The 27,538-nt window shown below is 38.3% G+C and overlaps 4 protein-coding genes across 6 annotated transcripts in view; 2 read left to right on the forward strand and 2 right to left on the reverse strand.

Moving 5' to 3' along the window:
• LOC109071181 (solute carrier family 35 member E4-like) overlaps window positions 1–27,538 on the forward strand; it is a 224,911-nt gene that overhangs the window by 188,259 nt on the left and 9,114 nt on the right. The gene's annotated exons all lie outside the window — the stretch shown is intronic.
• sftpba (surfactant protein Ba) overlaps window positions 1–27,538 on the reverse strand; it is a 226,829-nt gene that overhangs the window by 131,567 nt on the left and 67,724 nt on the right. The gene's annotated exons all lie outside the window — the stretch shown is intronic.
• LOC109054485 (cytosolic purine 5'-nucleotidase) overlaps window positions 1–27,538 on the reverse strand; it is a 595,585-nt gene that overhangs the window by 35,594 nt on the left and 532,453 nt on the right. The gene's annotated exons all lie outside the window — the stretch shown is intronic.
• On the forward strand, window positions 1,554–25,751 carry LOC122138635 (oxysterol-binding protein 2-like). The gene is made up of 14 exons (XM_042732056.1): window positions 1,554–1,652; window positions 1,772–1,949; window positions 15,925–16,175; window positions 16,311–16,479; window positions 17,313–17,436; window positions 17,742–17,799; window positions 17,915–18,043; window positions 18,899–19,144; window positions 19,293–19,413; window positions 19,742–19,845; window positions 21,237–21,332; window positions 21,446–21,630; window positions 23,634–23,854; window positions 23,964–25,751. The coding sequence occupies exons 1-14, from the start codon at window positions 1,554–1,556 to the stop codon at window positions 24,104–24,106; spliced, it is 2,124 nt and encodes a 707-aa protein (XP_042587990.1). The 3' UTR covers window positions 24,107–25,751.

Consider the following 27,538-nt stretch of genomic DNA (forward strand, 5'->3'; position numbering starts at 1 on the left):
TCCTATTTAAGGCACCATGGAATAAAAAAAACTAGGTAGCTTTTGAATAGTTTCTTCTTATAGACATTTTTCACAATAATCAAACCATTTCTGGGTCAGCAGGCATGATGGTATTTTGTCCATTTATGTCTTTGAGTGGTCAGAAAGTTTGTGTGCCGGGGCAGTCGTGACCAGGACCATGGGTGAGCATAATATTGTCAGGTGCTTGAGAAGCTCAGCTTTTGTAAACTTAATTTGTTCGACCATTCACTTCTTTGTTTTTCTCCATGTGTCCCTGCTTGATGAGGAACCTGAAACACGAATGGTGACATGGGTAAGTTTGGCAATTTTCAAATGATGTTTCTTTTTTTTAAAAAAATTTTTTTTTTTTTTTTTTTTTTTTTTTTAAATCGATTTTTCTTCTGCTTTTAACATTGTTGCTGTTCTCTGCAAGGAATGCCCAGAGGAGCAGGAGGACTCTGAATGAACTTCAGACACTTATATATCTACATCAATTGTGGGCTCACCGAAACGCTACATTGGAAGTGTGTGTAAGTTGCTGACTTTTTCAAGACACAGTGGAATCGTTAGGGTAGACTTGATGGTCTTTGTTTTTTTAATAAGATAGAAGATCTTGGACAACAATTTTGGGAAGATGAGATGGCCTTGATAGCATTGCTCTTTTCATGTTACATAATCCGCAACATGGCAGCATCTAATACTGACACATGCTTAAAGTTCTGGTGATGTGTTTACACCATGCACTTACATGCAATGGTACCTTTATTGGATTTCTTAAAACTTATGACTTTAATATCGTGTCATGTATTGCTTTCTAAGATAAACACTAAACGCACGGGCACACTGCCTGCTGTCAAATCATATATACAGATAAAGATACGAGTGCGGGACACCTAAAGGTGGTGATGCCACCTTATCCTATCGAGTTTAGAGGCCTCTACATCTGCAAGATGGCAGCAGTCGACTGACTGGTTTGATGGTGCGTTGAACTAAACTAATGAATCAGTTTTGAATGTCAGTCCCTTTCATCACTGCAGATCCTTCAAGATGAAATAAGTTATTTTTTCACCATTAGGAAAAGATTTCACAGTGGCAAGAAGCTGAAGGTATCCATGGCCACCGCCGCAAGCACCATGATGGGAATGATGCGTGGGGGCATGCCAATGAGAGGAGGACCGAGGTGGCATGATTGGGACGAGGAGGTACGCTGATTTAGATAGCAACAGAAACCTATGTTTTTCTGTACTGTAAAAAATTCTAAACCATCGAGTTGGATTGGCTCTATTCCATTGCAGGAATGATGGGTACAGTGGTAGGTATGGGCAGAGAGTGGTGTTGATCGAGAGGAGGATTCCTACCACGTGAGGGGGGGTCCCAGGGGACATCGGGCCGCAGCTGAGGACGTTCTACTGGAGGAAACATGCGAACAGAGGGCAGGAGACTGGCAGTGTCCAAATGCGTATGTACTTTCAGTAGTAGTGCAGTGTTACTCGTGATCCTTGTATTGCAATTCAGCCTCATTATATTGAGTCTTGGTTGTCTTTCTGGAGGGGATGTGGAAAACCCAAAACTTCGCCTGGAGAATGGAGTGTAACCAGTGCAATGCACCAAAAACCTGTAAGGCTTTGGACCTCCTCCCTTCCCTCCTCCAGGTTCAACTTGTCTTTTGTGTTCACGGCTCGCATAGTCCTGTCCAGAATATGCTGCAAACAGCAGATGCTTTAAGATGGAAGCTTTGCTAATATTCACTAAACTGTCTTTTGGGGTTCAGGTGGGACCGTGTCGTGGTGGACCTGGTGGGATTGCGTGGTGGCCGTTGGTCATGGACCGTGGAGTAGGGCCGGTGGACCCTGGTGGCTTCCGTGGAGGGCAGAGGTGTGTGGATCGTGGAGGTTTCAGAGGAGGGACGTGGCATGGACAGAGGTGGTTTTGGAACGGAAGGGGTCGAGGTGGGCCTCCTATTGATGACATGGGAAGAAGGGGGCGAGGAAAGGAATGGGTCCCCACCTGGCAAAATGGATATGAAGTGGAGTGTTTCTGTGGACATGTAAAGGTGTTGTAGCCACAAAAAAGAACAGTAAATTGATTATTTACTTTTTGCAGGGGGAGACCATCGTCAGGAACGGCGAGAAAGACCTCTGTCATTGAGGGATGTGTCCCTGGTCAACATCTGCCCACACCTGTTTGTTCACATGATTTTAAAAGTTGCAATTCCAAAATTTATAAATGGTTATTATTGAACTTGTACTGCTGTTGCTGTTAGTCCTCAGATGAATGTTTTATTTTTTTAACTTTTTGTGGTTTTGTGCTCGCTTTTCTGGGTCCAGAACTGTATTTGAAACCAGATGCCCATGTAAAATGCAAAGTGTTCAGTTTAACCATTTGGATTTGTCAGAAATGCGTTTTGTGGTAACAATTGTGAGATTATTTCTTTTCCTTTTTAAAGAAAAAAAAAAATCCCAGTACCCCTTTATTTGCTTTACTCTGCTTTCACTGTCTAAAAAAAAATGTTGAATTTAAAATGAAAACATTCTGTGGGTTTTTTTAAATGCATGGCGTAAGATACTTATGCCATGTACTTGTTTTCTGTATTTAGGGTCATTACTTCACCTTAACAGTATGGCATTCTTCAGTTGATTTGACTGAATACTGTAAATAGCTGATGCTATTCCGCCCTTATGTCATTTCAAACAGTGTTTAAAAGAGTTCACCTACAAAAATAAAATTCTGGAAAAAAATCTTTACTTGCCTTCATGTTCTATTATTATTATTATTATTTTATTTTTTTCTGGTGTTGAACAAAAGGAGACTTTTTGGAGCATCTTGTGATTGTTGAGCTTTTTAAAGTACAAATAAATTATTCGTACCTCTTTGGGCCAGATTTACTATCGGCTTGTGCCAGCGCAAACCTTCATTTGGCATTTAAAAAAAAAAAAAAAAAGGATTTACACCATAATACATGCAGTGAGAAATTAGCGTTGCAAAAAATTCTTACTAAGATTTGCGCTGGTCGAGTATACTGGTGTTTGTGGCACTTGTTTTAGAAACGCCCAATAAAAGCATGTCTTGGCACTGCTATAGGTAGATTGCGCTGGAAATTTTAGACAATGAGATGTTGTCTTTATTATTTAATGTGCCAGCCTTGTCAGTAAAGCACCCAGGGAATTTTCCCCTCCAATCAAGATGGTCACTCACTGTCCAGTAACATACAAGATCCCAGGGGGCGTGGTTGGATCCAGATCCAACTCTTCCACCTTACATGATACTCGAAGCCTACCTGTCTCCACCCACTGATCCCTAAACCTACCCACTCTACCCCCTTAAGCACCTACCAATCTCCAACCCCCCTAGATGGGGATCCAACCACACCCCCCGGATCTTGTGTTCTGCAGTGATTGGCAGCTACTGCTCCAATCGGCACTTTGTATGGCAATAGCACTCTAACACATTATTTGCCCTGTTTTAGTAAATCTGGCGCCCAAAATGGGCCAAATAAGGTTGTAGCGTAATATTCTTAATATTTTTCAACAAGCCAATCACAAAAAACTGATCTTGCATTGTTGCTTCACAAGTGTTGAACATGTAACAATATTTTGATTAGTTTATTAAGGTGCGGGCAGGGCAGAAGTGTTACACTGAAGCTTGTCCAAAAGTCCCTATGGCTTGTCAGAGAAATTATACGGTAAGGTAGGGGGCGGAGTGTAACATAATAAATTTCGTTCATTCACTAATAAGGTCCTAAAGCAATCAAGTAACGTTCTCTTACCAACAAAGCAAAGGATATTGTTGAGAACAATGTTTTGACATAGAAATGGATCTGGTAGCTTAAGCATAAAATGGGCTGCATGGACACACACCACACACACACTTTATACATCAAAAATTGAGGGTTGAAAATAGGTTTATAGGCACTAGGTGATGTATCCAACACAAAATCGATGTGAACAGTCTTTAAAAAAGCAATGCATTGCCAGGACCATACATGTGTATGGAGGACAAGCTAATGGAGAGAGTATGACAGAGATGTGACAAGAAGAGACAGAAGGGCCAAAGACAAAGGAAGATGTCAGTAAAACCGGCTGCATACACACACACACTTCAACACAGAAACTGGGGGTGAAAGCCATAGGTTTAGTAGGCCTAGAAAGTATCGATGACCTACAGAAGCTACAGTGAATATGTTTAACATTTTTTTTTTTTTTCTTTGAGACTGTTCTAATCTTTAAAATGTGTTGACAAATATTTTGACAAGCAAACCACACATACTGTTAGTAGACACACATTGGAAAGACCCTAACGCACAGAGTCTCACTGACCCCCCACACCTATACATATGATCAGTTGATTTTTTAACTCTTCATGGAAATATTTGTTCAACTTTCTGTTTTAAGATAATAACATTTCTGGTGTTGTTGCTATGGCAACACTAAAGACAATAGTGCTATTATATATATATTATGTTTACAGACGCCCAATGCGTAATAATTTATAAAAAATAGTTAATTAGTCATCTCATGCATAGCCTGTTTTGAGGGTCATGTACCAAAACATAGGCCCATTTTTTTAGCTGACTTCACCCTATGTATTTTATTCACAGAAAACCCTATACTTAGGATAGGTCAGTCCTACTGCGCTGCATCCTAGTGAGTTCATAGTCACACACTTAACCTTGTCTCTTGAGTGTTTGTGGTGGATGTTGGCAAACCACCACAGATGTTATTAAGGTGTATGTCCACCACCTACTCGTCTGAAGTGTGGAAACGTACACAATCGGTCATTCACCTATGAACTATTCAACTATATTAGGTTTGTACCACAACCCATTACGGGTTGACCTTCCTTACATACCCACTGCAGTGCAAGACATTATTTATGGCTATATAATTCATCAAAGTATAGTTACAGAAACATGGATCATAAAACTCTTCTGGCAATTTTGATGTTTAATTTAGAGTATATATACTACTTGCAGCATGCTGTTCTTTCCAGGTCCTCCCTTGGGTCTTTAGATCCGTCTGTGTAATTCAGCAAAACTGATATTATGCTCTGATTTATTAGTTTAGTTGTGGCACAACTAAAATTGTTGGGATGTTCATGCTTTTTGTCTTGTACCCCTTATGTAATGATTTTATAATTAGTCATACATTAAATGTCGATTGAAACTAACCAGGTGTAGGTATGGCATTCTCGCACTGATGGTGCAATATATATATACTCATCAAGATCAATATCATATCTCATTCCTCCCACAACAATTTACAACACTATATAACTTGCATATATTCTTTATATTCATTTACTCCCAACATTCGCTTTACAAGTATTTCATGACTGGAGTGGACTTCCAAGTGACTCCTTAAGTGTGACATATCGTATAAGTAGATTGATCACAGTAGGTGTGTTGAACTAGGTATTCAAGTCCTAAATTATTAAATATTAGGAGAGAGGTTGATTTTTTCCACTACCGTCAGTCCCCAAATCTCCTCCATCAGGGAACTTGAATGCGATCCATGATACTGCGACACATATGACATAGAGTGAACGAGTGCACTTTGCTGACGAATGAACATGTAAATCACACTGTGACTCACGCCAGTCTGACTGGGTGCAACACGGGGGGTGCTGAATACAACAATTTGTGTAAACTGGCAGGGCGGATGGCGGTCTTATCACAAGTATATATCCAAAACAAAGAATAATTCATATCCCTCGAACAACATATGTTCATTGACGAAGCATTATACTCGCACTGTTATGACTGTGATTTTTCAGATACCTACACACTGTATGTTTTTTGATCTAGCTCCTGGTTGTTCTAAACTATCTGCACATAATATCATTTTATTATCGGAGATTTTTCATGCTTTCGTATAGGTCAGAAAAAGTGCATAACAGCACACTTAATGGTGTTTCTTTCTGTTCCTTTACTTTTAGTTTTCTATCAGCTTCTGAGAGTATGATTTTCTGAATATGTCTTCATTTTGAGTCCATCCACATTGCAAGAAATCTGACTTACACTGAACCTGTTCCCGATGACTTGCTCCCGGGTTACAATTTTATATCTATGAGTTAAGGATCATTAGTAATCTTATTGCGAACAATCTTATTACCTGGTGATACGCTTAGCCGACTAGGCAAGTCACTGTGACACACACCAGTTTTTCACCTTGCCACATAATTCCTCAACCCTCCTTTAGAGCGAGTGTTTTGTACTTTTCACTTTTCACGAGTAATCCTATCTAACATTTTGCCTTCCTTAACCCATAGAACGCCTCAAGCCAGTCCGTCTTCAACATAAAACAAGACCTTGCTCACCAGATCAATATTACAGGAAATACTAACTAAAGTTAATTAATTTATCACTTAACAGTTGCAATACGGAAAATAGGCTCGTACATCTTGCACTACATTGAAGACGGTTTTCGGTTCTACGCAGACTCTGGGAAGAACTCTGAGAGTATGCAGAACCCACTCTACTTGTCTTAAAAAAGCTGTCAATATCCACTTAATACCACATTGACCAGTGTATGTATGCAATATCAGCTTTTAGACAATATCGATATAATAGGCATCGCCTACTTTTAAATATCATCATACATATGAACTACATGGTATTTTCCCCTTATCACACATCCCGTCTCGTGATATAGACAGAAAACATGGAGTTCTGCTTCAACAATCTAGTCACAGTATGACATTCATATTAATACCCCTTTTCCCTACGTGCATTGGCACAATCTTTGATGTCATAGACTTAGTCTCATATCGATCGTTTGAGATTGAAAATAATACCGGAATGCGATACGTGTGCCTCTGCAATGTTCCTCTTTTAAAATCGATTCTCTACTATTTTGTCGTATCCTGAACAAGGAAAGAAGCACAGCATTACAAAGCAAGTTGTAGGGTGAATTTAATTGCGAGCTTAGCTTAGAAAGCGTGAGCTTTTTTTTTTTAATAACAGTGATTTTTTCTTTGTTCTTCACTGTTATCTATATGATCTGAAAGCAACACGTGCATCACTACACGGAGACGTCTGGTTTAGCGTCTGCCAATAGTGACAGTAATCGTGTTCAGTTTATTAGAGTGACAGTTCTATAGTTCCGTTGTTTGGTGATCTGCAATATATGTCCCAAATAGCCGTTTTTTCTTAGAAAAAGGTCTGTTGTGTTTATGATTTGTAATGTGATAAACTTAACATCAGGTTGTTCACATGCAGCTTCCAGATGAAGCGATCTCTAAAGACATCTGCTGACGTAGCTACCGTATGAGCTACATTTTATACGTGCTGTTTGTTCTGTTTTAGTTAATTATTATAGATCCAGAGCGAGGTGCCTGACTGTATCTTGACAGCCAGCTCGATTTTTGTATTCGTAACCACAGAGTATGAGATACCTAATAAAACAGCCCTATCCCACACTGATCAAATTTACTAGTGGAGCCGCCGCGCTTGAGGATAGACAGCGACTGCGTTGACTGCACATCAAGTTCAGTAATGCAATATACATAACGGAGAGGAAGAAAAACCAGCGCTGTGACTGTTTGCAGCCCCAAAATGGCCATTAATGCAAGAATCAGACATCTTATCGATTCAGATGCAGCCCTGCGAATTCAATGCAAAGTTATATCGGGAAGCAGAGGCTTGAGCTTTAAAGCAGCCTGTGCATCCGTCTCTGACTCTCTATATGTACTTTGAGCTCATATGGCAGATTCTGAGAATACTGTGCCGTCACCGCTGTTTTCCCCCCATTGCCATATCAGTTTCCATACCACATCTCTGGGAAAGCGCCGCGCCTACTCCTCGCTTGTGCCCGGCCAATATTTGATCCTCGTCCCTCCGACCTCGGAATCATGCGCCCTCAACCGCGTTGCATTGCATTGCGGCGTGACGCGCCGCCGATGGTGAGCCGCAGGGTCTGGCGCGTGCCTCCGCCAGCGTTCAGACTAGACAGCAAGCCACTCAACATCGCACCAGCAGCTGTGTGCGTGTCGCCCGACCCTTCCGTCTCCTTCAGATAAGATACAGGACGTGACTGCGTCAGGCGGCCCGTGAACAGCGTTCATTATAAAGGTAGTGGGAGGCTCTTTAAAGGACCAAATAACCTGAACGAGGTTTACCCAGCGCCGGTCGGATTCGCTCCTGACGCAACAGCAGGCCCTCTCTGTCTTTTCCTCCCCTTCTCCTACTTCCGTATTACTACAGGTGAACGTCGCCGTACTAGCCCTTTGCTGCTGTGTCACATGCCACCCGCGGTGTACGCATTAAAGAGCTTACTGAACTTTAGTTGGGATCCTAGTGCGTTGCCACATTAGCTATATCACTGGAAATTAACGACAAACGGCGTTAGCGCCATCCATGTGAGCAGCCACTCACCCCTGACATATTATAGCAGCACAGTCTTAGCCTGCTTTTTTTTTTTTCCCCCAGGCACAGTGTATGACACAATGCCTAACTCCTGATCCTGTTTATAATTAGTCCCCTAATGGGAGGACATCTGGCACGATGTCTCCACCCAGTCTTCGCCTAAAGGGGGAAACTTACTGCATCAAACTCATATTTATACAGGTTATTATAACTCTATCTAATAACCTAATTTATCCATGTCTTATCCAGGGATGATTTGAACGCAGTCTTCACACAACTGACTCATGTATTGCTCGCATCATGTTGAAACTCCGTGCAGTACTGCACTAAAAGACAACGTTGAACATGCTTGGTGGCCATAAAGTTAACTTTAGGTGCTTCCCTTCTGTGCGACAACTCATGCTAATGTGAAAAATTAACATTCAGTGTTTTTAATATTATAAGTGTTGAGGTACTCTCTCACCAGATGTATGGCTTTCCTTTTTGTACCCTTCAGATGCCTATGTTCATCGGGTGCAGCTGTAAATGTTTTGTTAGCCCTTGCTATCCCTAGCCCACAGTAAGTGAGTGCTGAATTCACGTGTGGCATCTTGACTATCAATGTATGCCTCTGCATTCACGCACTCTTCGGAACATACTCAGCCAATCCTGCACGGTCGTTTATTTGCAGCCTCCATGATGAACCTAATTTAGACATTGTTTCAGATAGGCAATGCCGTCAACAGTAGCTGCATGGAGCGCAGTTCTTAGGAACCATAACTTTTTTTGGGTCGAACATACCATATGACTAACCTGCCCTAGCACTATATACAAATGAGAGATTTAAATATCGCTAAACATGATCGTAGTACCAATAACAGTCAAATAAAATCCTATTTTTCCCAGCTGCCACAGTATAATAATTATACTTCACTTAGAACAGTAAAAAGCAAGTGTAAATTATTTTCTAAGACTTATTTACAATACATATTAATTCAATCAAATTCTAAATAATAATTAAAAACACTCATTTTAACAATTAATTTCTCTTACTTTACTTAAGCTCATCTCGATATGACATAAAACACATAAATTACTCTTTACTTAGTAATTATTCACAATAACAAATTTCTTTTTTTTTGTTTCTTTTTTTTTTTTTTTTTTTAATACTATCTTAATCAATAATACAATAATATAACAAGCAACATATAATTTTTACCCAATAATTACTCATGCAATAATGTCGTCTCGCCATAATAAAATAAAATATTTTTACACAATACTGACTCATGACAAGGAAAATGATAAGAACTCATGTATAAGATATATACATAAACTTATAATAAAAGAAAATATATAAAATAATGTATAGAATCTACAAGAAATCATAAAAATATAATAACATAACAATAGTACTTACAGCATAAAAGGCCTAAATTCAAGCATTTGTAGCATATGTACAAATATTTACTCACAATATGTAACAATAATAAATTACTCAATAATAGAAATAGCGTTTTTGCCACAATCAATTACTCACACACTAATAAGATTTCACTCATAATGATAAAATAATTTAAATGTAATTATGTCTATTACAGAACATACTAATTACAATATTTAACCATTCATTTACTAGAAATGATTTAATCACAATGACAACGCCTAAATTCGCACTCAAGAAGTAAAATGATAATGATTAACCTAATTTACTCAGTTATATATCACATATTATGCAATTGATTATCAATGCATATTGTTTCACCGATAATGATAAACCTCATAATGATAAAATAAAATGCGTCTTAATGTGCGCTAAGTAATTACTCTCAATTTTAGCTAATTCACAGCAAGCTGCATTAACTGCCTGCCTAGTGGCTATTAGTTTTTGGGACCTGACACAGTTATGTTGAGCATCTTATGAATGGCCATTTAATCGTTCTGGCTGATTTATAAGCATGTCTATCACATATTATAAGAGTGTGTTTGTGATTCTGTGGATCTGTGACTTTCAGCTTGCTGCCTTCTTAAACTCACATCAGTGTATGTGTTTGTGTATATGTAAATCTGTCTGTAGGACTCAACCAGAAGGCCAGAACTGGCATCACACCTGGACCGCCGACTGCACGAATTACCTTGGCGACGGTGCGTCTAGCACATAGAGATGGGCGACACCTGTCACTTTGGTGCTCGACTATCACGTGAGGATGTAGGGGGCGGAGCAGTAGCCACCTGAAGGCGCTCTATTCAGAGGGCGAGTCGCAGTCAGCGCGTCCTGGGTTTCTTGCTCTGCAGCAGGCCAAAGCAAACGCCACTCAAAATGACCTTGCCCCATTGCAGGTGAGTGACGGGGTGCCAGTCAAAAGGCAATCCAGTTAGTCTGCAGGGCTGTAATTGGGGGAGGGGGGACTTTGTATGTGATAAAATGTAAAAATTCATTAACTATTTTTGCTCACTAGATATTCCAATAATTTGCAGTTTTGGAAACTTTAGTATTATTTTCAAAGTGTAAAAATGGTCATGAAAATAATGAGAAGTGATAAGTGTGTGTTATTGTTTAAGTAACTTGCCTTGATCTTATTCAGCGCCTTTAAATAATACATTTATCTCAACCATATACTGATATATTATTTAAAGTAAAACAGGTCTGCTTTTTTACTTCTTTTCATATCTTTTATTTTATGTAGAGTTGTTAGAACTAGACATGAATTTCCGCTCTCCATTTGAAAAACCCACTTAAATCACAGTGCATGTTACATGCAATTATTTATTTAGCCGCAGTTTAATCAGAACTTCACCTGTAGGGGAAGTCATGATGGCCTAAGGTTAGAGAGTGTTGACTCTCTAATCCTAAGGTTGTGGGTTCGCAGTCTTAGGCCGGCAATACCATGAACTGAGGGTGCCACTTGATGAGCAAGGACCACCGAACCCCCAACTGCTCCCCGGGCGCCGCAGCCATAGCCTAAATGGCTGCCAACTGCCGCGGGTGTGTGTTCACGTGTGTGTGTGTGTGCACTGCCTGTGTGTGTGCACTTCGGATCGGGTTAAAAGCAGAGCATGAATTCTGAGTATGGGTACCATACTTGGCTTGTATGTCACGTCACCTTCACTTTCACTTTTTTAAAGTCTGAGAACATAATGCACAGTAAAATGATTTCCTACATAAAACATGTTCTTATGTCTTGAATATCCCTTATTGAAAAAAAAAAAAAAAAACTTATAGTGTGTGTATAAGCAATATATAGTAAACAACTGGAATTTGCCTCTTTATATGCTATGCTAAGGCAAAAAACATTTTTTGAGTGTGTTCTCTATATTTTTTTTACACAAATGCCACTAGGGGGTAGTATTGTTCATGGTTATTTTGAAGATTGTTTTTTTTTATATATATATATTTGAAATATTTATAAATGCACAGTATTATGCAAAGTAATTATTATTTACTCATTAATATAATGTATTGAATGTGTTTATTATTTTTGTGTTATATTTTATAGACAGATTTCATTGTTTATCTACCTGATATTTAAAAAAATAATTCATGCAATGCATGTCTCAGTTCTCAGGATTTTTTTCTTAACAAAACTTCGTCCTGGTAGTTTGAGAAAACACTCAAATATATTTTAATTGTACACTAATATACTGTTTTACTCCGGAGTGTCTTGGGTACTCCTACATGACTGCATTTACATGAACCTCTTTCTTGTAAGTTTGCTCCCAAATGTGATTAATCTGCATACTGAACATCTTCCCATTGGGATATTATATGATGTGCTGCTGAATGGAGTGACGAGCACATAAGCTCCGCCCACCGTGCAGCTCGGAGATTGTGAGGGAAAGGGGGAGGGTGAGAAGGAAAACAGGAGCGAGAGGAAAGAGAGGGGAAGTGGGAAGGTGACTGAGGAGGAGATGCTAAATTTTAACATCATCTTCACTAAATAAGCTTTGCTTGCTTTGTATTTATCAGTGATTCCAGAAAAGGTAGGACCAAAATTATAAATACTTATGTTTGATTGCCATTTATGCAAAGGCATTTGCCTTTTGTCTCAGAGGACAATAAATACCAGAGTTCATAGATGCTTATAGCCTGTGTTTTAGTTTGTGAGCTTAGTGGAATATTACATACTAATTCAGCTTTAATTTCAAAGTTCTGTATGCAGTGGCTTTATATGATCAGTTACAGGAATGAGTGTATTTTTATAGATTCTCTGAAGCACATTGTGGCTACTCTATCAGTCAATTCACATTTAATATAACATGTTTATGTTTGCATGTGGTCACTTACTCTTTTATGGGTTTAAGACATTTAGTGCTTACAGCTTAGTGACAGGGTTTGAATTGGAAACCTTTTGAGCTGTCCGACTGACTCTATTCCGGCAACAGCACAATATGCTACATTTAGAACTACATTTGAACATTTTCTGAAATAATGTGAGCAGTGTTTGCCTGTGTTCGGTTGTCAGGGTGTTTCTAGCAAATCCTTGGTGTCAAACGAGTCCACGTTGGAGTTTCTTTGAATGTGGTCTGATAGTTGTGTTGTAAGTGTGAGAAACTTAGAACAGGACTCGGTGCAGAGCAGATTATCTGTGATACTAGGTAAGCAGGCTGATGGGACAAATTGGATTGACAGACAGCCAGTGAATTTAACCGTCGCTTGTTTTCTAAAATCTATCCAGTCTTTTACACTGAATCTCGGCTGTTCTGCGATCTGCTGTTAGTTTAGGTGTGGTTATTCAGAGATGAGTCACTCGTGTGTCTCCAGCAGGTCAGAGGAAGGGGAGCGCTGGTGCTTTTCCTCTTACACCTGCCGAGGTTGAGCGAGCCTCTCTTGCTCTCTCTATTTTAATCCCACCTTCAGGACTCCCTCTGGCTGCAGATGTGGCTCTGTGATGTAAGACGAGGCAGTCGGGCACACAATGGCTGTATGTGGGTCATCAGACTGGAGGAGTTCTCATTCTCTCCTCTTTGATTCTGTTCTCGAGAGATCCACACTAATCCACTTTCCCCTGATTGTTTTCTTGGCAAGCAGAAAATTGCAGTCTTTTGCTTGGATTGGGTTAAAGGCGCTTTGGCTTAGATACAGTTTGGGTAAAATGATTGAAGCTGGCATTTCAGTCATCATGTAATCTTTCCAGATTATGGGTTCGGTTGATCCTCACTGTAAAAAAAAAAAAAATAGATCTTGCAAAATGTTCTACTAACAAATGTAAAAAAGTAGCTTGAACAAAGTTTTTTTTTTAAATTTTAGTTTATAAGTTAGTGTGAACTGAACAAGAATACTCAAAAATACTCAAAATCTTTCTAACAAAGGTTTTGTTGACATTACTTGGATAAACGTGTTTGTTCAAAATAACTATACAGTATGTTGCAAAGACATGCATTGTTTTATTATAACGAATTAACTTATTTTCCTTAACCAGCAAAAGTTTAACTAGGTAGGCTATTATTTTGCAGATTGCTTTTATGCTTATATTTCCAATCACCAATATCTATATTTTATTTAAAGTTATATAAATAATACTAATGCTACATAATAAATAAATAAATATTACAATGAAAAACATAAGATGAAAAACATTTGCATTAGTTATATTATTTGGTTTTCTGCTTTTCACCACAATAAAACAATTATAATAATACAATGAAAAACATATTATTATTATTATTATTATTATGTTAATGGTTGCAGATTAATTTTGGTGTGTTTTATGTATATGTCTAACTGTTAAGCTTATATTAATATATTATTATTAATGTATTATCAGTTATTTTGTATTATTAAATATGCAAACAATGCTTAAGTATTTTAAAAAAATTCATGTTTATCTACGCTGCATTTCTTTGATCATAAATACAGTAAAACAGTAATATTGTGAAATATTATTTCAGTTTAAAATAACTTTTCTATCTGAATATATTTTCAAATGTAATTTATTCCTGTGATGTAAAGCTGAATTTTCAGCATCATTACTCCAGTCTTCAGTGTCACATCATCCTTCAAAAATCATTCTGATATACTGATTTGATGCTTAAGAAACATTATCATTATCAATGTGCTGCTTTATATATTTGCTGGAACTGTGCTGCATCTTTTCCAGATATAACATCTGATCAGGGTGCAGCAGGTCATTTAAAGGTCACGCTTCTACCCTTTCATCTCCAGTGTCTAGTATACAGATTGAGTGAGTTTCAGTTAACAGTGTGCCAGCGTGTGCACTGCTCGTCTCCTCATGTAGCCGCCTCAGGCTCACACAAGCAAGTGCTTTCAAAAATGTCTTTCGTCACACAAGATGCAATTTATGGCCTGTTCTCGTCTGTTTTCCAGTGAGTGATGGCCATGTTGTGTGAGAGAGCAGGCAAAGCGAACACATCAGCCTGTGTTTAAAAAAAAAATAATAATAATTTTCCTTATAACTTCTAAAAATAGCTGTCCTCCCAATTGCGTGTGACCTTGTTTCCATGGTAACCATGTTCATTAACACAAATCTGGTGTTTTGAATGGGTTGCTGGTTATTATGACGCCTCTCTTCACACTCGCTCGTTCTGTCAGCTCCTGCCCACATTCAATTGTGATGTCCTTCAGCTCTACAATGAAATCTAAATCTGGATCTTCCTCCCTCTGATTGCTTGCTTTCTGTTTAAACATGTTATCTCGCTCTCTCTCTCTGTCTGTCTCACTTTCTCCATCTTCTCCCATTATGGCTTCTGTCCATCTCTGTGGTCATCTTTCAGCATCCATTTAAGGCTTGGCTGGAAAATATGCTTGTAATTGAAAAGACCTCCACAAAAAGGACCGTTTTAGTTCTCAGCTGTCACGTCAGAGCCCTCCAGCACTGCGTCTGTGTGCGTTGTGTGCTATTTATAAAGTTATTTTAGTTCAGCCTGCAGCGCTGCAGTGACCATCTCTGTTAGCTGCAGAACATCATAACACACAATAACTTCCCTTATTTAAAGGAATATACCATACTTTCTGTTCATCACTGGAATCATTTTCAGTAGTCCTTCAGTTTGCAAAGAACAACAAAAAGGAGGCACAGGATGACTTTGTTAATATAATATTAATATTGTAAAACAAATAAACTACATTCAAGATGACCTGAAATCCTATTTCTTTTCCCACTTCAATAACTATTGAATCACAGAATGAATTGGGGTTAATTTATGTCCCTATATAGACCACTTACTTTTAATAATAGCCTAATTGTGACCCTGGACCACAAAACCAGTCTTAAGTGTCAATTTTTCACAATTGAGATTTATAAAAAGTCTGTAAGGTGGATAAATGGGTTTTGATATGGTTTTTGGTTTGTTATGATAGGACAAATTTGGCCGAGATACAACTACTTGAAAATCTGGAATCTGAGGGTGAAAAAAAAAATCAAAATATTGAGAAAATCGCCTTTGACCTTTGAAGTTGTCCAAATGAATTCTTAGCAATTCTCAATGTTTTTTTTGAGTTTATCTAGATACAACATGTACAATCCATTAAAAAGACCGCTCTTTTTAGTTCTCACTCATGTCAAAGTAAAAACAGAGCTGTGCTTCACTTATATCATCTCTCTCTCCATGTAACTATTGTGCAGATGACTCTGGAGACGAGGGTCCACTAGCCCAGCCGGATCGTGCTCTGATCCAGGGGGCACTCAAGACTCTGGCCAGCAAGCTTGAAGACCTCAACACCTGCAACGAGCTCATCGGGAAGCACGGCGCCGCCCTCCAGCGATCCCTCAGTGAACTGGAGGACCTGCGCGCCGCCAGCGACGGCGTCGATAAACTGAGGACCGTCAACGAGCGAGCCACTCTCTTCCGCATCACTTCCAATGCTATGATCAATGTGAGTTTCAATGGCTCACTTTTTAGTTGACTCTGCATATTAAACCAGACATTTTAGCATAAAAATACACATTTTATCTTTAAAAATGGCTGAATTTGTAATGAATCTGAATGATCGGGCTGTTTTTTGGATCAGGCCTGCCAGGACTTTGTGGATCTAGCAGAGGCACACAGCCGGGGGTGGCAGCGCGCTCTACAGTATGAGCGGGAACAGCGCCACCACCTGGAGGAGACTATCGAGCAGCTAGCCAAACAACACAACAGTCTGGAGAGAGCCTGGAGAGAATCGCCCAGCACACACAATAGTGAGGCTTTTTGACTGTGTTTTTTTAATCTGTGGAGCACAATAAGTGATGTTTTGCAGATTGTCCAAGCTGCTGTTTTCTCTACACTGAGTATGAAGAGCAAACTGCCTTAAAAAGGACAGAAAGTGCCATGAAAAAAGTTAGTTTTGTTTGTTTTTTTTGATGTTGTGAAAGTATTATTAATTTATTTTTATTTGTTTTTTTTGATGAACACCATTTTTTAGTTTTTTGTCTTCTTTATTATGATGAAAAGGTATCACCGTTTCCACAAAAGTATAAGCAGCATAACTGTTTTCAACATTGATAATGATAATAAATGTTTCTTGAGCAGAAAAGCAGCACATTAGAATGATTTCTGAAGGATCATGTGACACTGAAGAAGACTGGAGTTATGATGCTAACATTCTTAAGCTTTCATCACAGGAATAAATTACATTTTAAAATATATTCAATAAGAAAACAGCTATTTCATAACACAATAATATTCCATAATATTCATGTTTTCAATGTGTTTTGATCAAATAAGTATAGCCTTGTTGAGCATAAAGGACTTCTTAAAAAAACATTAAAAATGTTTGTTCCTCCAATATTAAAATGTATTAATAATAAATTAATAATAATCAATAAGTAAATATTTTAATATCGCAATATTAGTAATTAAAAAAAATATGCCATGCAAAGCAGCATAACTATTTACATTTATAAATGTGATGCTAAATGCATGATATTATGCCAGGCTTAAAATGCAACATTCAGTTTTATGCAAATGTTGTACAAATTTTATATAATGCTGACCCGTCATTAAATGAGATTTTGCATGTGTTGATCTTCAGAAGGGGCAGAGGGAACACCGGAGGGAGAATCCAGTGAAGAGAATGAAGACATAGAGTTCTTTGATGCCATGGAAGATTCTCCCGCCTTCATCACAGTGCCTGCAGACGATCACTCACAACACAGGTCCATATATATAGAGATCATATCATGAGAGATCATATGATAGCCACTGGCCCAGACATCACAGTCCATTTACTGACCATCCAAAATAAGTGGATGCTGAGTGGAATAATGTTATTGTGGTGAATATTGCACACAACAAATAGTTTTTTTCAGCATCTGTACATTGGTTTTATCTACTTTGTTCTGTAATAATGAATGATCTTCCCCTAGTGTGGCTTGTGAGTACAATACAAATTTACAGTAAGAAACAATTTGATATTTCAGCCCTCACGTGTGTTTCTGTGTGTATGTCTTAAACACTTAAGCAGTAATCAGACCGTGAGCCGTGGAAGTTTATCCAGTAATTGGAGCCAGGATGACAATGTGAGTTTAGGCTTTTATTTAATCATAAACACATCCAAACAGAACCACACATGCCAAATAGCATTCATCTTAATTAAGATGTTTGTTCACTATAGCATTTTCTCTGTGTTTACAGGATGGTTCTGGTTGCTACTTGCGCAGGGCTAGACGCCGTCGTATCCCAGATAAGCCCAACTACTCCCTGAACCTGTGGAGCATCATGAAGAATTGCATTGGAAAGGAGCTCTCTAAGATCCCCATGCCTGTGAGAGGAGCCTCAGAATTTGTGTTATATAGAACTGAGTTATAAGCTATGGGAGATAATGCACAGTTATTATAAATAAAGAAATAGTTTAACCAAGAAAGGAAGATTTGCTGAAAATGTTCCCATCCGAGTTTGTTTCTTCATGGGAATGGATTTGGTTTGTCTGCACTTCAGAATTAGAGTCCAGACAGCTGATTAATACATTACAGTAATCCACACTACTCCAGTCCAAGCTGCATGTTTGTAATGAACAAATCCAGCAGGAGATATTTTTAAATTCAGACTGTTGCTTCTGGTTAAAATCCTCTATTCATAATACTGCTTTCTCTCGTCTGAATCAGGAGAGAAATATGCATCTATCAAAGCAACATTCACAAGTGAAAAATGTAATATGTGGGTGGATTTTATTGTTAGAGAACAACACGGGATGGACTTTTTCACTGGAGGAATTCAAATATTATGGATTATGGACTTGTATTTTGGCCAGAAGTTTGTTTTTATGTTGAAAGGGCTTATTGATAGATTCATTTATTAAAAACACACTTTTTGCTTCACAAGACATTAACTGATGGACTGGAGTGGTGTTGATTTATCGTGATGTTTTTATCAGCTGTTTGGACTCTCATTCTGACGGCACCCATTCACTGCAGAGGATCCACTGGTGAGCAAGTGATGTAATGATATATTTCTCCAAATCTGTTTACATGAAAACACAAACTCACCTACATCTTGGATGGCCTGAGGGTGAGCACATTTTCTGCACATTTTCAGTTTGGGATGAACCTTTAAATTCTCAAAATCTTCATTATCAGCATTTTGACATGGATCTGTGTGTGTCTGAATCCTCGCTTCCAGGTGAACTTCAACGAGCCGTTATCGATGCTGCAGCGCTTGACAGAGGATCTTGAATACAGCGAGCTCCTGGACCGGGCGGCACGCTGTGACTCCTCTCTGGAGCAGATGTGTCTGGTGGCCGCCTTCTCCGTCTCGTCTTATTCAACCACCGTCCACCGCACAGGGAAACCCTTCAACCCCCTGCTGGGAGAGACCTATGAGCTGGACCGCGTGGAGGAGTACGGATACCGCTCCATTTGTGAACAGGTCTGAAACCACATACTGGTAGTATGTATGTAATTAACAAAAAATACATAAATAAACATATTTTACTTACGTAATTATAGTTAATGCATTAAATGTTGCTAGTGACTGTGTGACACACTGATAAGTTCTTTCTCACCCTCTTTCTCAGATAAGTCATCACCCTCCAGCGGCTGCCCATCATGTGATATCACAGCGAGGCTGGACCCTGTGGCAGGAGATCACCATCGACAGCAAATTTCGTGGCAAATACATCTCTATCATGCCGCTAGGTGATCCATCATGAGCTATGAGTCACCCTTAGAGCACATTCACATCTTTACACACAGACACAGATACAAAATCCATCAGTCATGGCTCCTTTTAGACTAATAACCGGTTTCTAGTGATACATTAAGTATAAAATCCAGAGTTACCTTAAAACATTGATTGACAGCAAATTTTATAATCTAAAAAATTTAATTTGAGAAATGGTTTCTATTTTTTATAGAGCCTTTTATACTGATGGTTGTTGCAGGTCTCCCTGCAGCTTCAAGCTATTTTTAGAGTGAATCAACCTTGTTCACTTTTATTTCCACGTACATGTTTCTCTTTCTGCAGGCAACATTCACCTGAAGTTTCACGCCAGTGGGAATCATTATGTGTGGAGTAAGGTGACCTCCACTGTGCACAATATAATTGTGGGCAAACTATGGATAGATCAAGTATGTGTGTGGTTTCATACTCTCTTCTCTTGTTTGTTGTGTGTGTTTTATATTACACATAACATTCCATAATTCACGTCTTTCTAAGTGTATGACACAACAGTAAAATTTTTAAAGAATACCCTTTTTTTATTTAATGAAAGAGAACAGGGACCGGTGCTGACAAACTCCAAAATGATAAAACAAAATAAAGGTATCATTAATGTAATAAAAAAGGCTCATGCTCATGAGTTATTTTATATTTATTAATATTTTGAATTAGCTTTTATTGTAACTTTTCATTTTAATTTAAGTTTCAGTTATTTTATTATGTGCTTTTGTCTTTTTTAATATTTCTGTTTAGCTTTGCTATTTATTTCCATTTGAATTTTAGTAGTTGTCACACTGCTGCTAGGACGACCATGAAGAAGCCAAACGAAGATGAAGATAATCCAAATAGTAAATCCTTTAATGATAAATCCACGTGAGCTTTGCTATTTATTTCCATTTGTGAGACAATAACCGACAACTCAAAGAACTTAGGAGAGAGATCTTAAATGGGAAACTAATGAGGGACAGACAGGTGGTGAGTATTTTTTGGGTAATTAACTAGTGTTTTTAGGATAATGAACATATTAGGGCAAACAGGAACTGGGCGGTAGGGAAAGCAGGATATGGGCGGTGAAGTCCATAACCGTGACAGTAGTTTTAGTACTTCAACTTAAAAGGCTTTTATTTCAGTTAGTTGCCAGGGCAACATTTCTATTTTTCATGTTTATGTGGGTGAGACAATGACATCGGATTCTCCACATTGCTGATCTGTTTAATTTCCATTTACTTTATATTTTATTATTATTAACTGGGCCCAAGTCTTTTCAAGCTGTATGATAAATTTGTTTGAAAAACTTTTTGAAATTTAAATCATTATTTACTAAAACTTTATTGTGGTGCTCAAATAAAACCATTTGATGTGTTGCATCAGATTTGACCGAAGGAAAAAAAAGTCTAAGGGGTTTGCAGCAACATGAGAGTGATAAAATGATGACAGAATTTTCATTTTTGAGTAAATTGTATGGTTTGAGTCCTCCCACGTGGTGAGGCATTACTCATCTACAGCACTCCATCTGTTAGAGAAAAGTCAGCATTGACACTGCTCTTCTCCATCTGTCTTCCGCTCCTGTCTTTCCCACTGCAGAGGAAAACGGAAAACAATTATTACAGCTCTGGATTGAGTCAGTGGGGAATGCAGTTTAAATGAATTGACCATCAAGGCATGAAATCGAAATAGATCATATTAACCTCCTTTAATAAGTTTTCAAATTCATGTCACTTAACTCTAATCCAAACAACCTGCTCTTCATCACTGCAGCTCTGTCATTGTTATTAACGTATGACTCTTTGTCCTGATGCAGTCTGGGGACATTATAATCATGAACCACAGGAACAAGGACAAATGCCACCTCAAATTCTCCCCATACAGCTATTTCTCCAGGGATGTTCCCCGCAAGGTCAGTCAGTGTAGCAATCACCTTCATTCAGTCAGATGTGAAATGTGAGGCTATGTGCTGCTGCCCTCTGCTGGGGATTGAGTGTAACCGCGTGTATGTCCTACTGTCCACAGGTAACAGGCGTTGTGATGGACAGTGAAGGCTGCGCCCACTACATTCTCTCTGGAACGTGGGATGACAAAATGGAAAGCGCAAAGATCATAGAGAGCAGCCACGGCTCTGGAGGATCTGAGGGCAAACAGAAAACTGTCTATCAGACTTTACCACCAAAACTACTGTGGAAGAAATACCCTCTGCCGTAAGAGTCAACCTATCTATCTATCTATCTATCTATCTATCTATCTATCTATCTATCTATCTATCTATCTATCTATCTATCTATCTATCTATCTGTCTGTCTGTCTAGCTATCTATCTATTTACTGTATCTATCTGTCTGTCTGTCTGTCTGTCTGTCTGTCTGTCTGTCTGTCTGTCTATCTATCTCTGTCTGTCTGTCTATTTATCTATCTGTCTGTCTGTCTGTCGTTTCTGTCTGTCTGTCTGTGTGTGTATTTATGTATGTCTGTCTGTCTGTCTGTCTATCAATCTGTGGGTCTGTCGTATGTCCGTCTATCTGTCTGTCATCTGTATGTCTGTCTGTTGATCTGTCTGTCTGTCGTATGTCTGTCTATCAATCTGTCTGTCTGTCGTCTGTCTATCTATCTGTCTGTCTATCTATCTGTCGGTCTGTCGTATGTCTGTCTATCTATCTATCTATCTATCTATCTATCTATCTATCTGTCTGTCTGTCTGTCTGTCTATCTGTCGTACTGTCTGTCTATCTGTCTGTCTGTCTGTCGTCTGTCTTTCTATCGGTCTGTCTATCTATCTGTCGGTCTGTCGTATGTCTGTCTATCTATCTGTCGTTTGTCTGTCTATCTATCTGTCTGTCTGTCTGTCTGTCTGTCGTCTGTCTATCTATCTGTCTGTCTATCTATCTGTTGGTCTGTCGTATGTCTATCTGTCTATCTTTATATTTATGTGTTTATCTGTCTGTATTTATGTATTTCTGTCTGTCTGTCTGTCTGTCTATCTATCTGTCTGTCTGTCTGTCTGTCTGTCTGTCTGTCTATCTATATGTCTGTCTGTCTATCTGTCTGTCTGTCTATCTGTCTACCGGTCTATCTGTCTGTCTGTCGTCTGTCTGTCTGTCTGTCTGTCTGTCTGTCTGTCTGTCTATCAATCTGTGGGTCTGTCGTATGTCCGTCTATCTGTCTGTCATCTGTATGTCTGTCTGTTGATCTGTCTGTCTGTCGTATGTCTGTCTATCAATCTGTCTGTCTGTCGTCTGTCTATCTATCTGTCTGTCTATCTATCTGTCGGTCTGTCGTATGTCTGTCTATCTATCTATCTATCTGTCTGTCTGTCTGTCTGTCTATCTATCTGTCTGTCTGTCTGTCTATCTGTCGTATGTCTGTCTATCTGTCTGTCTGTCTGTCTGTCTATCTATCTGTCTGTCTATCTATCTGTCGGTCTGTCGTATGTCTGTCTATCTATCTGTCGTATGTCTGTCTATCTATCTGTCGTATGTCTGTCTATCTATCTGTCTGTCTGTCTGTCTGTCTGTCGTCTGTCTGTCATCTGTCTGTCTGTCTATCTGTCGGTCTGTCGTATGTCTGTCTGTCTATCTATCTATCTGTCTGTCTGTCTGTCTATCTATCTGTCTGTCTGTCTGTCTGTCTGTCTGTCTATCTATCTGTCTGTCTATCTGTCTGTCTGTCTGTCTGTCTGTCTATCTGTCTGTCTGTCTGTCGTATGTCTGTCATCTGTCTGTCTGTCTGTCTGTCTGTCTGGCTCTTTGTCTATCATCTGTTTATCTATCTGTCTTTTTATATTTTCTTTATTTATAATACTTAAATACAAGGCTCAAAATTGTGACTATATTGTTTGCATACATTCCCGAAATTTCATCTGTTCAACCTCAAAATATATTTGGGAATATTTGTGCTATGAAATGCACTGCATTTACTATATATCAGTTGTAGTTGTGGTGCTCCAACCATTCGGCATTAAACGTTGCATCAGTGTTGTTTCAACATTAAAACAAGAACTGACCTTATTTCAACCATGTTTCAAAATTGAAAGTCGGTCATGTTGCCGGCTGGGTTATTTTTTTATTTTTTGCTGGTTCTCCTAATTTTCTGAAGATGGGAGCACCAGTGCTACCAAGTAAATAAAAAAAATTTGAGCCCTGATCTATGTATCTTTTAATATTTTTTTGGTAAATTTCTACTCTCTTTTTTTTCTTCTGTAATTCCAGTGAGAATGCAGAGAACATGCATTACTTCTCATCTTTGGCTCTGACTCTGAATGAGCCAGAGGACGGCGTGGCCCCTACTGACAGCCGCCTACGGCCTGACCAACGGCTGATGGAGGCAGGCTTGTGGGACGAAGCGAACACTGAGAAACAGATTCTGGAGGAGCGTCAGAGACTGGAGAGGAGGAAGAGAGAGGCGCAGGCCAATCTTGCTCTAGAAGAGGGTAAGACAGAGCCTGATCCACTCATTGTTTCATATATCTAGTAGGCAGTTTACATCACAAACATTAGGAAAGTATCTCACTGCAGATGTTTTTGTCCTGTATTTGACAGGTAAGGAAGCCGAGAGCTACCAGCCCTTGTGGTTTGATAAAAGGACTGATACAGAGTCAGGTGAGAGCAGCTACGTGTATAAAGGAGGCTACTGGGAAGCCAAAGACAGACAGGACTGGAGTCAGTGCCCTGCCATCTTTTGAAGTCTCTCTTCCATACCAGGACCTGCTTGCAATTCCAAGTCATCCAGTATTAGGAAAGCTGCTTACCCATGTTTCTCAGATGTGGAATATGCAGATTTCAAAGCACCCATATGTGTATATATACATGTATCTTAATTTGATGTGCATTCACGGGGGCATTGAGACACTTGTATTGTAGCAGGGAAAATTCACATTGCATGGAAAACCGTTCTAAGCACAATAGATGAAGGCACTTTATAAATGTGACAGTGACAGACAATGATCTGGGCAATGCAACAGGAAATCAGGAAAAAGATTCTTCCTCAAAGCTGATTTATAGTTTGGTTTTTAACTGTTTCAGGTCAACTGTATGATATCCATGAATTATCCATTGTATGATTCAGAAAACATTCTACTTTTGAAGTATGAAGACCGAATGCCCTCAAAACTGTGTTCCTGCATTGAGCTGTAGTGTAGACGAGGTGTTTGTGTAGTTTCAATAGTGCAAACCTGCTCCATAAACAACTTAGATAGAGTCCAGATCAGTGAATTGATGTTGCTTCAACAAAATAACAATTATCAAGGCTTAGATATTTAATGCTGCCCGTTTAGTTATGTAGCACAAGCGTAATGTGAATGTCATTGTGTAGGTGATGAATTACGGCTTAATGGAAATTCTCCATATACGGTCCTGGCTAAATGTTTGCAAACATGCTAAAAAAAATTATATCAAGCATTTATTTATTTAAATAGATTAATTAATAATACTTGCACGTTGTTCCATTATATGACTCATCTGCATGCAGTGCAGATTTTTTGAAATAATTATGCAAATTAAGCATGCACTTTAACAGATATGCTCATATATTTGTTTAGCACTCACAGGAAGGGAGAGTATCAGTTCGCATTTTAGGGTGTTTTGCAAACCTTTGGCCTTGACTATTGTCAACAATTAGCATTTTGTGGTGGCAATAATTTCTAGTTTCCAGTATTAGCTGCTAAAGCATATTTACACTACATAATTCATTAATGCTGCAAGGAACAGTGGTCTGGACTACTGACCGTAAACTGTAACCATAATGAGGATGAAGGCAAACTCATATTCGGGCATTAAAACATTCAGAATTTTAGCAGACCACTGTTATGAGAGTATACCATGTCAGAAATGACACTTTCCAATGTACACAGTGTTAACCAGACATATTGATAACCTTAAAAAGCTGATTATTGTAACTAGGTAAATTGTATAATTATGATGCCGATATGGCAACACTGAAAGTTTCAGTTGATGAAGTTCATCTCTCTCAATTTTTCACAAGATAATGATGTGACTTGTAGTCTCTTGTTTGTTAAAACAATCTGAATGTATCATATATAAAAGAAGGATATTTACAATAATTATATGTGCAATATTCAAGGGTTATCAATGATTGTTTGAGGTCTGTTGATTTGTTTTTGTAGCATTTCAGTTCTTATCAGGGCCAGAAGTTGGAGCCAATGTACTTGTCTTGAAATAACGGGATCATAATTTCTCACCTAAAGCAACTCTATGCTGTTTTTTTTACCTTGAAATATCAGTTTCAAACTAATTTTGAGTCAACTTTCACTGAGTTGTGTGTGTGTAAAGCTACTAACTGTAATTATGACAGTGGTATATTTACTAATTTTGAGTCAACTTTCACTGAGTTGTGTGTGTGTAAAGCTATTGTCTTTTTTTTGCCTTTATTAATATATGACAGTGGAGAGCAGATAGGAAGGGAAGTAGGAAAGAGAGGGGAAGGGTCGAGAAAGGTCCTCAAGCCAGGATTTGAACTCGGGACGCTCGTAACACAACAGTGTTAAATGTTGGCGCACCTGCCTACTAGCCCACGTCGCCGACATATACACAAAACTTCATAGAGTTGCTTTGAGCTACATGGTAAAATACAACAGTATTGTTTGAATCTTTTAGGAGCAATGTAGTCTCCTGGCAACAAAAATATGCTGAAATCTACAGGGTGAATATGAAAGTGAATTATTTATTCATTTATTTTTACATTATCTCAATGTTTTGCATTTGTATTTTGAACCAGACTCTTTTAAGCTGTAGTTGCACTCAAATATTTTTTCATGTAACATTGATAAAATGTCTCGATGTTTTGTTCCACATCGATACTATAAAATAAATGTGTGACAATATTCTCAGTCGATTCTCTTTATAGTCACAGTACTGTTGCACACTGAACACTCCCACTAATGGAAGATCCTGATCCACTGGTTCAGAAAGGCAGATTTTATCCCAGGCATTTAAATGAATACTTCACTCCAAAATGAAAATTTGCTAAAATGTACTCACACTCAGGCAGTGGTGGATAAAGTACCTGAAAGCCACTTCACGACTTTGGTAGAAGTTGAAGTCATCGTTTAGAATATTACTTGAGTAAAAGTCTTAAAGTATGTGATAGTTATACTATTTATTATACTTACTTATTATAATTAATTATACTTATTTTTTTCAATATTAAACGTACTTAAGTACTGAAAGTAAAAGTATGAGTAAATGCAAAATGGAAAAGGAGCAAATACATTAAAAATTGTTTATTCACAGTTTGAATAGCAAGATTGTGTTCAGTTTTAACCCTTTCTTTCATTTTGTATCTTTGAGTAACTAAGCATGAGGCACTTCATCCAGTACTTAGTATCTTTCATTCCAACAGAAGAAAACTTTTCAAGAATCTGCATCTGAAATGGCATTTAGATGTATTTACATATTTTAATATATCTCAGAGGATACATGGATGCATTTAACCTGCAGTTACAAATGCATAAATAATGCTTTGTTTTAAAACATAAAACACTGAATACTGATATTTGAATTGATTTACAGTTTTTCTCAGTCGCTTTGGTGCATTTCTCAAATCAGAAATGAAATTCTCAAAACTACTTGTACAAACTCCACATCATCAAGTCATTTATACACATCATAAAACCAGTTTCTCATTCTTTTGAACAAGTTGCGATTGCTTTTGTACATTCATCCCAATTGATTATGCACATTTATCTGCGGTTTCCTACATTATCAGTTGCTAATGTCATGTTGCTCAAAATTTATAATATAGTTCTCTTTGCAATAGTCTTACCCCTCAAAACATCTAGGCATTAGGTTCCTTGCATAAGCCATTACATGCAAAATTGTTGAACTATTTGTCATAAACTGTCAAGCATAGTTTTTACACATTTCTATTAGACCTTTTGTACAAAACGTGAATTGATGAATCGTGCAGGTGAAATTGACCCTCACTCAAGGAATGTAAGTGTTAGTTCAATCAACAATCAACCAGTTGTCAAAGGTGCATCTCATGAACAATCAACTGGGAAGCATATATAGACAGACCACAACACAGAGTTGCAATTTACCAATAATGGATGGACCAGGAAACGAACAGGGTCAACAGCCAGGAGGAGGAAGAAGAG

The sequence above is a fragment of the Cyprinus carpio genome, chromosome B10, assembly GCF_018340385.1.
Source record: "Cyprinus carpio isolate SPL01 chromosome B10, ASM1834038v1, whole genome shotgun sequence".
In the NCBI taxonomy this organism is placed as follows: domain Eukaryota; kingdom Metazoa; phylum Chordata; class Actinopteri; order Cypriniformes; family Cyprinidae; genus Cyprinus; species Cyprinus carpio.

What these genes read in the sequence shown, in the direction of transcription:
- LOC122138635 (XM_042732056.1), top strand. Translation starts at nt 1,554, where the DNA reads ATGTGGAAAACCCAAAACTTCGCCTGGAGAATGGAGTGTAACCAGTGC. An exon ending in TCCTCCCTTCCCTCCTCCAG is followed by an intron (nt 1,653 to 1,771) that starts GTTCAACTTGTC and finishes TTTGGGGTTCAG; the next exon opens with GTGGGACCGTGTCGTGGTGG. An exon ending in GACGATCACTCACAACACAG is followed by an intron (nt 17,437 to 17,741) that starts GTCCATATATAT and finishes TAAACACTTAAG; the next exon opens with CAGTAATCAGACCGTGAGCC.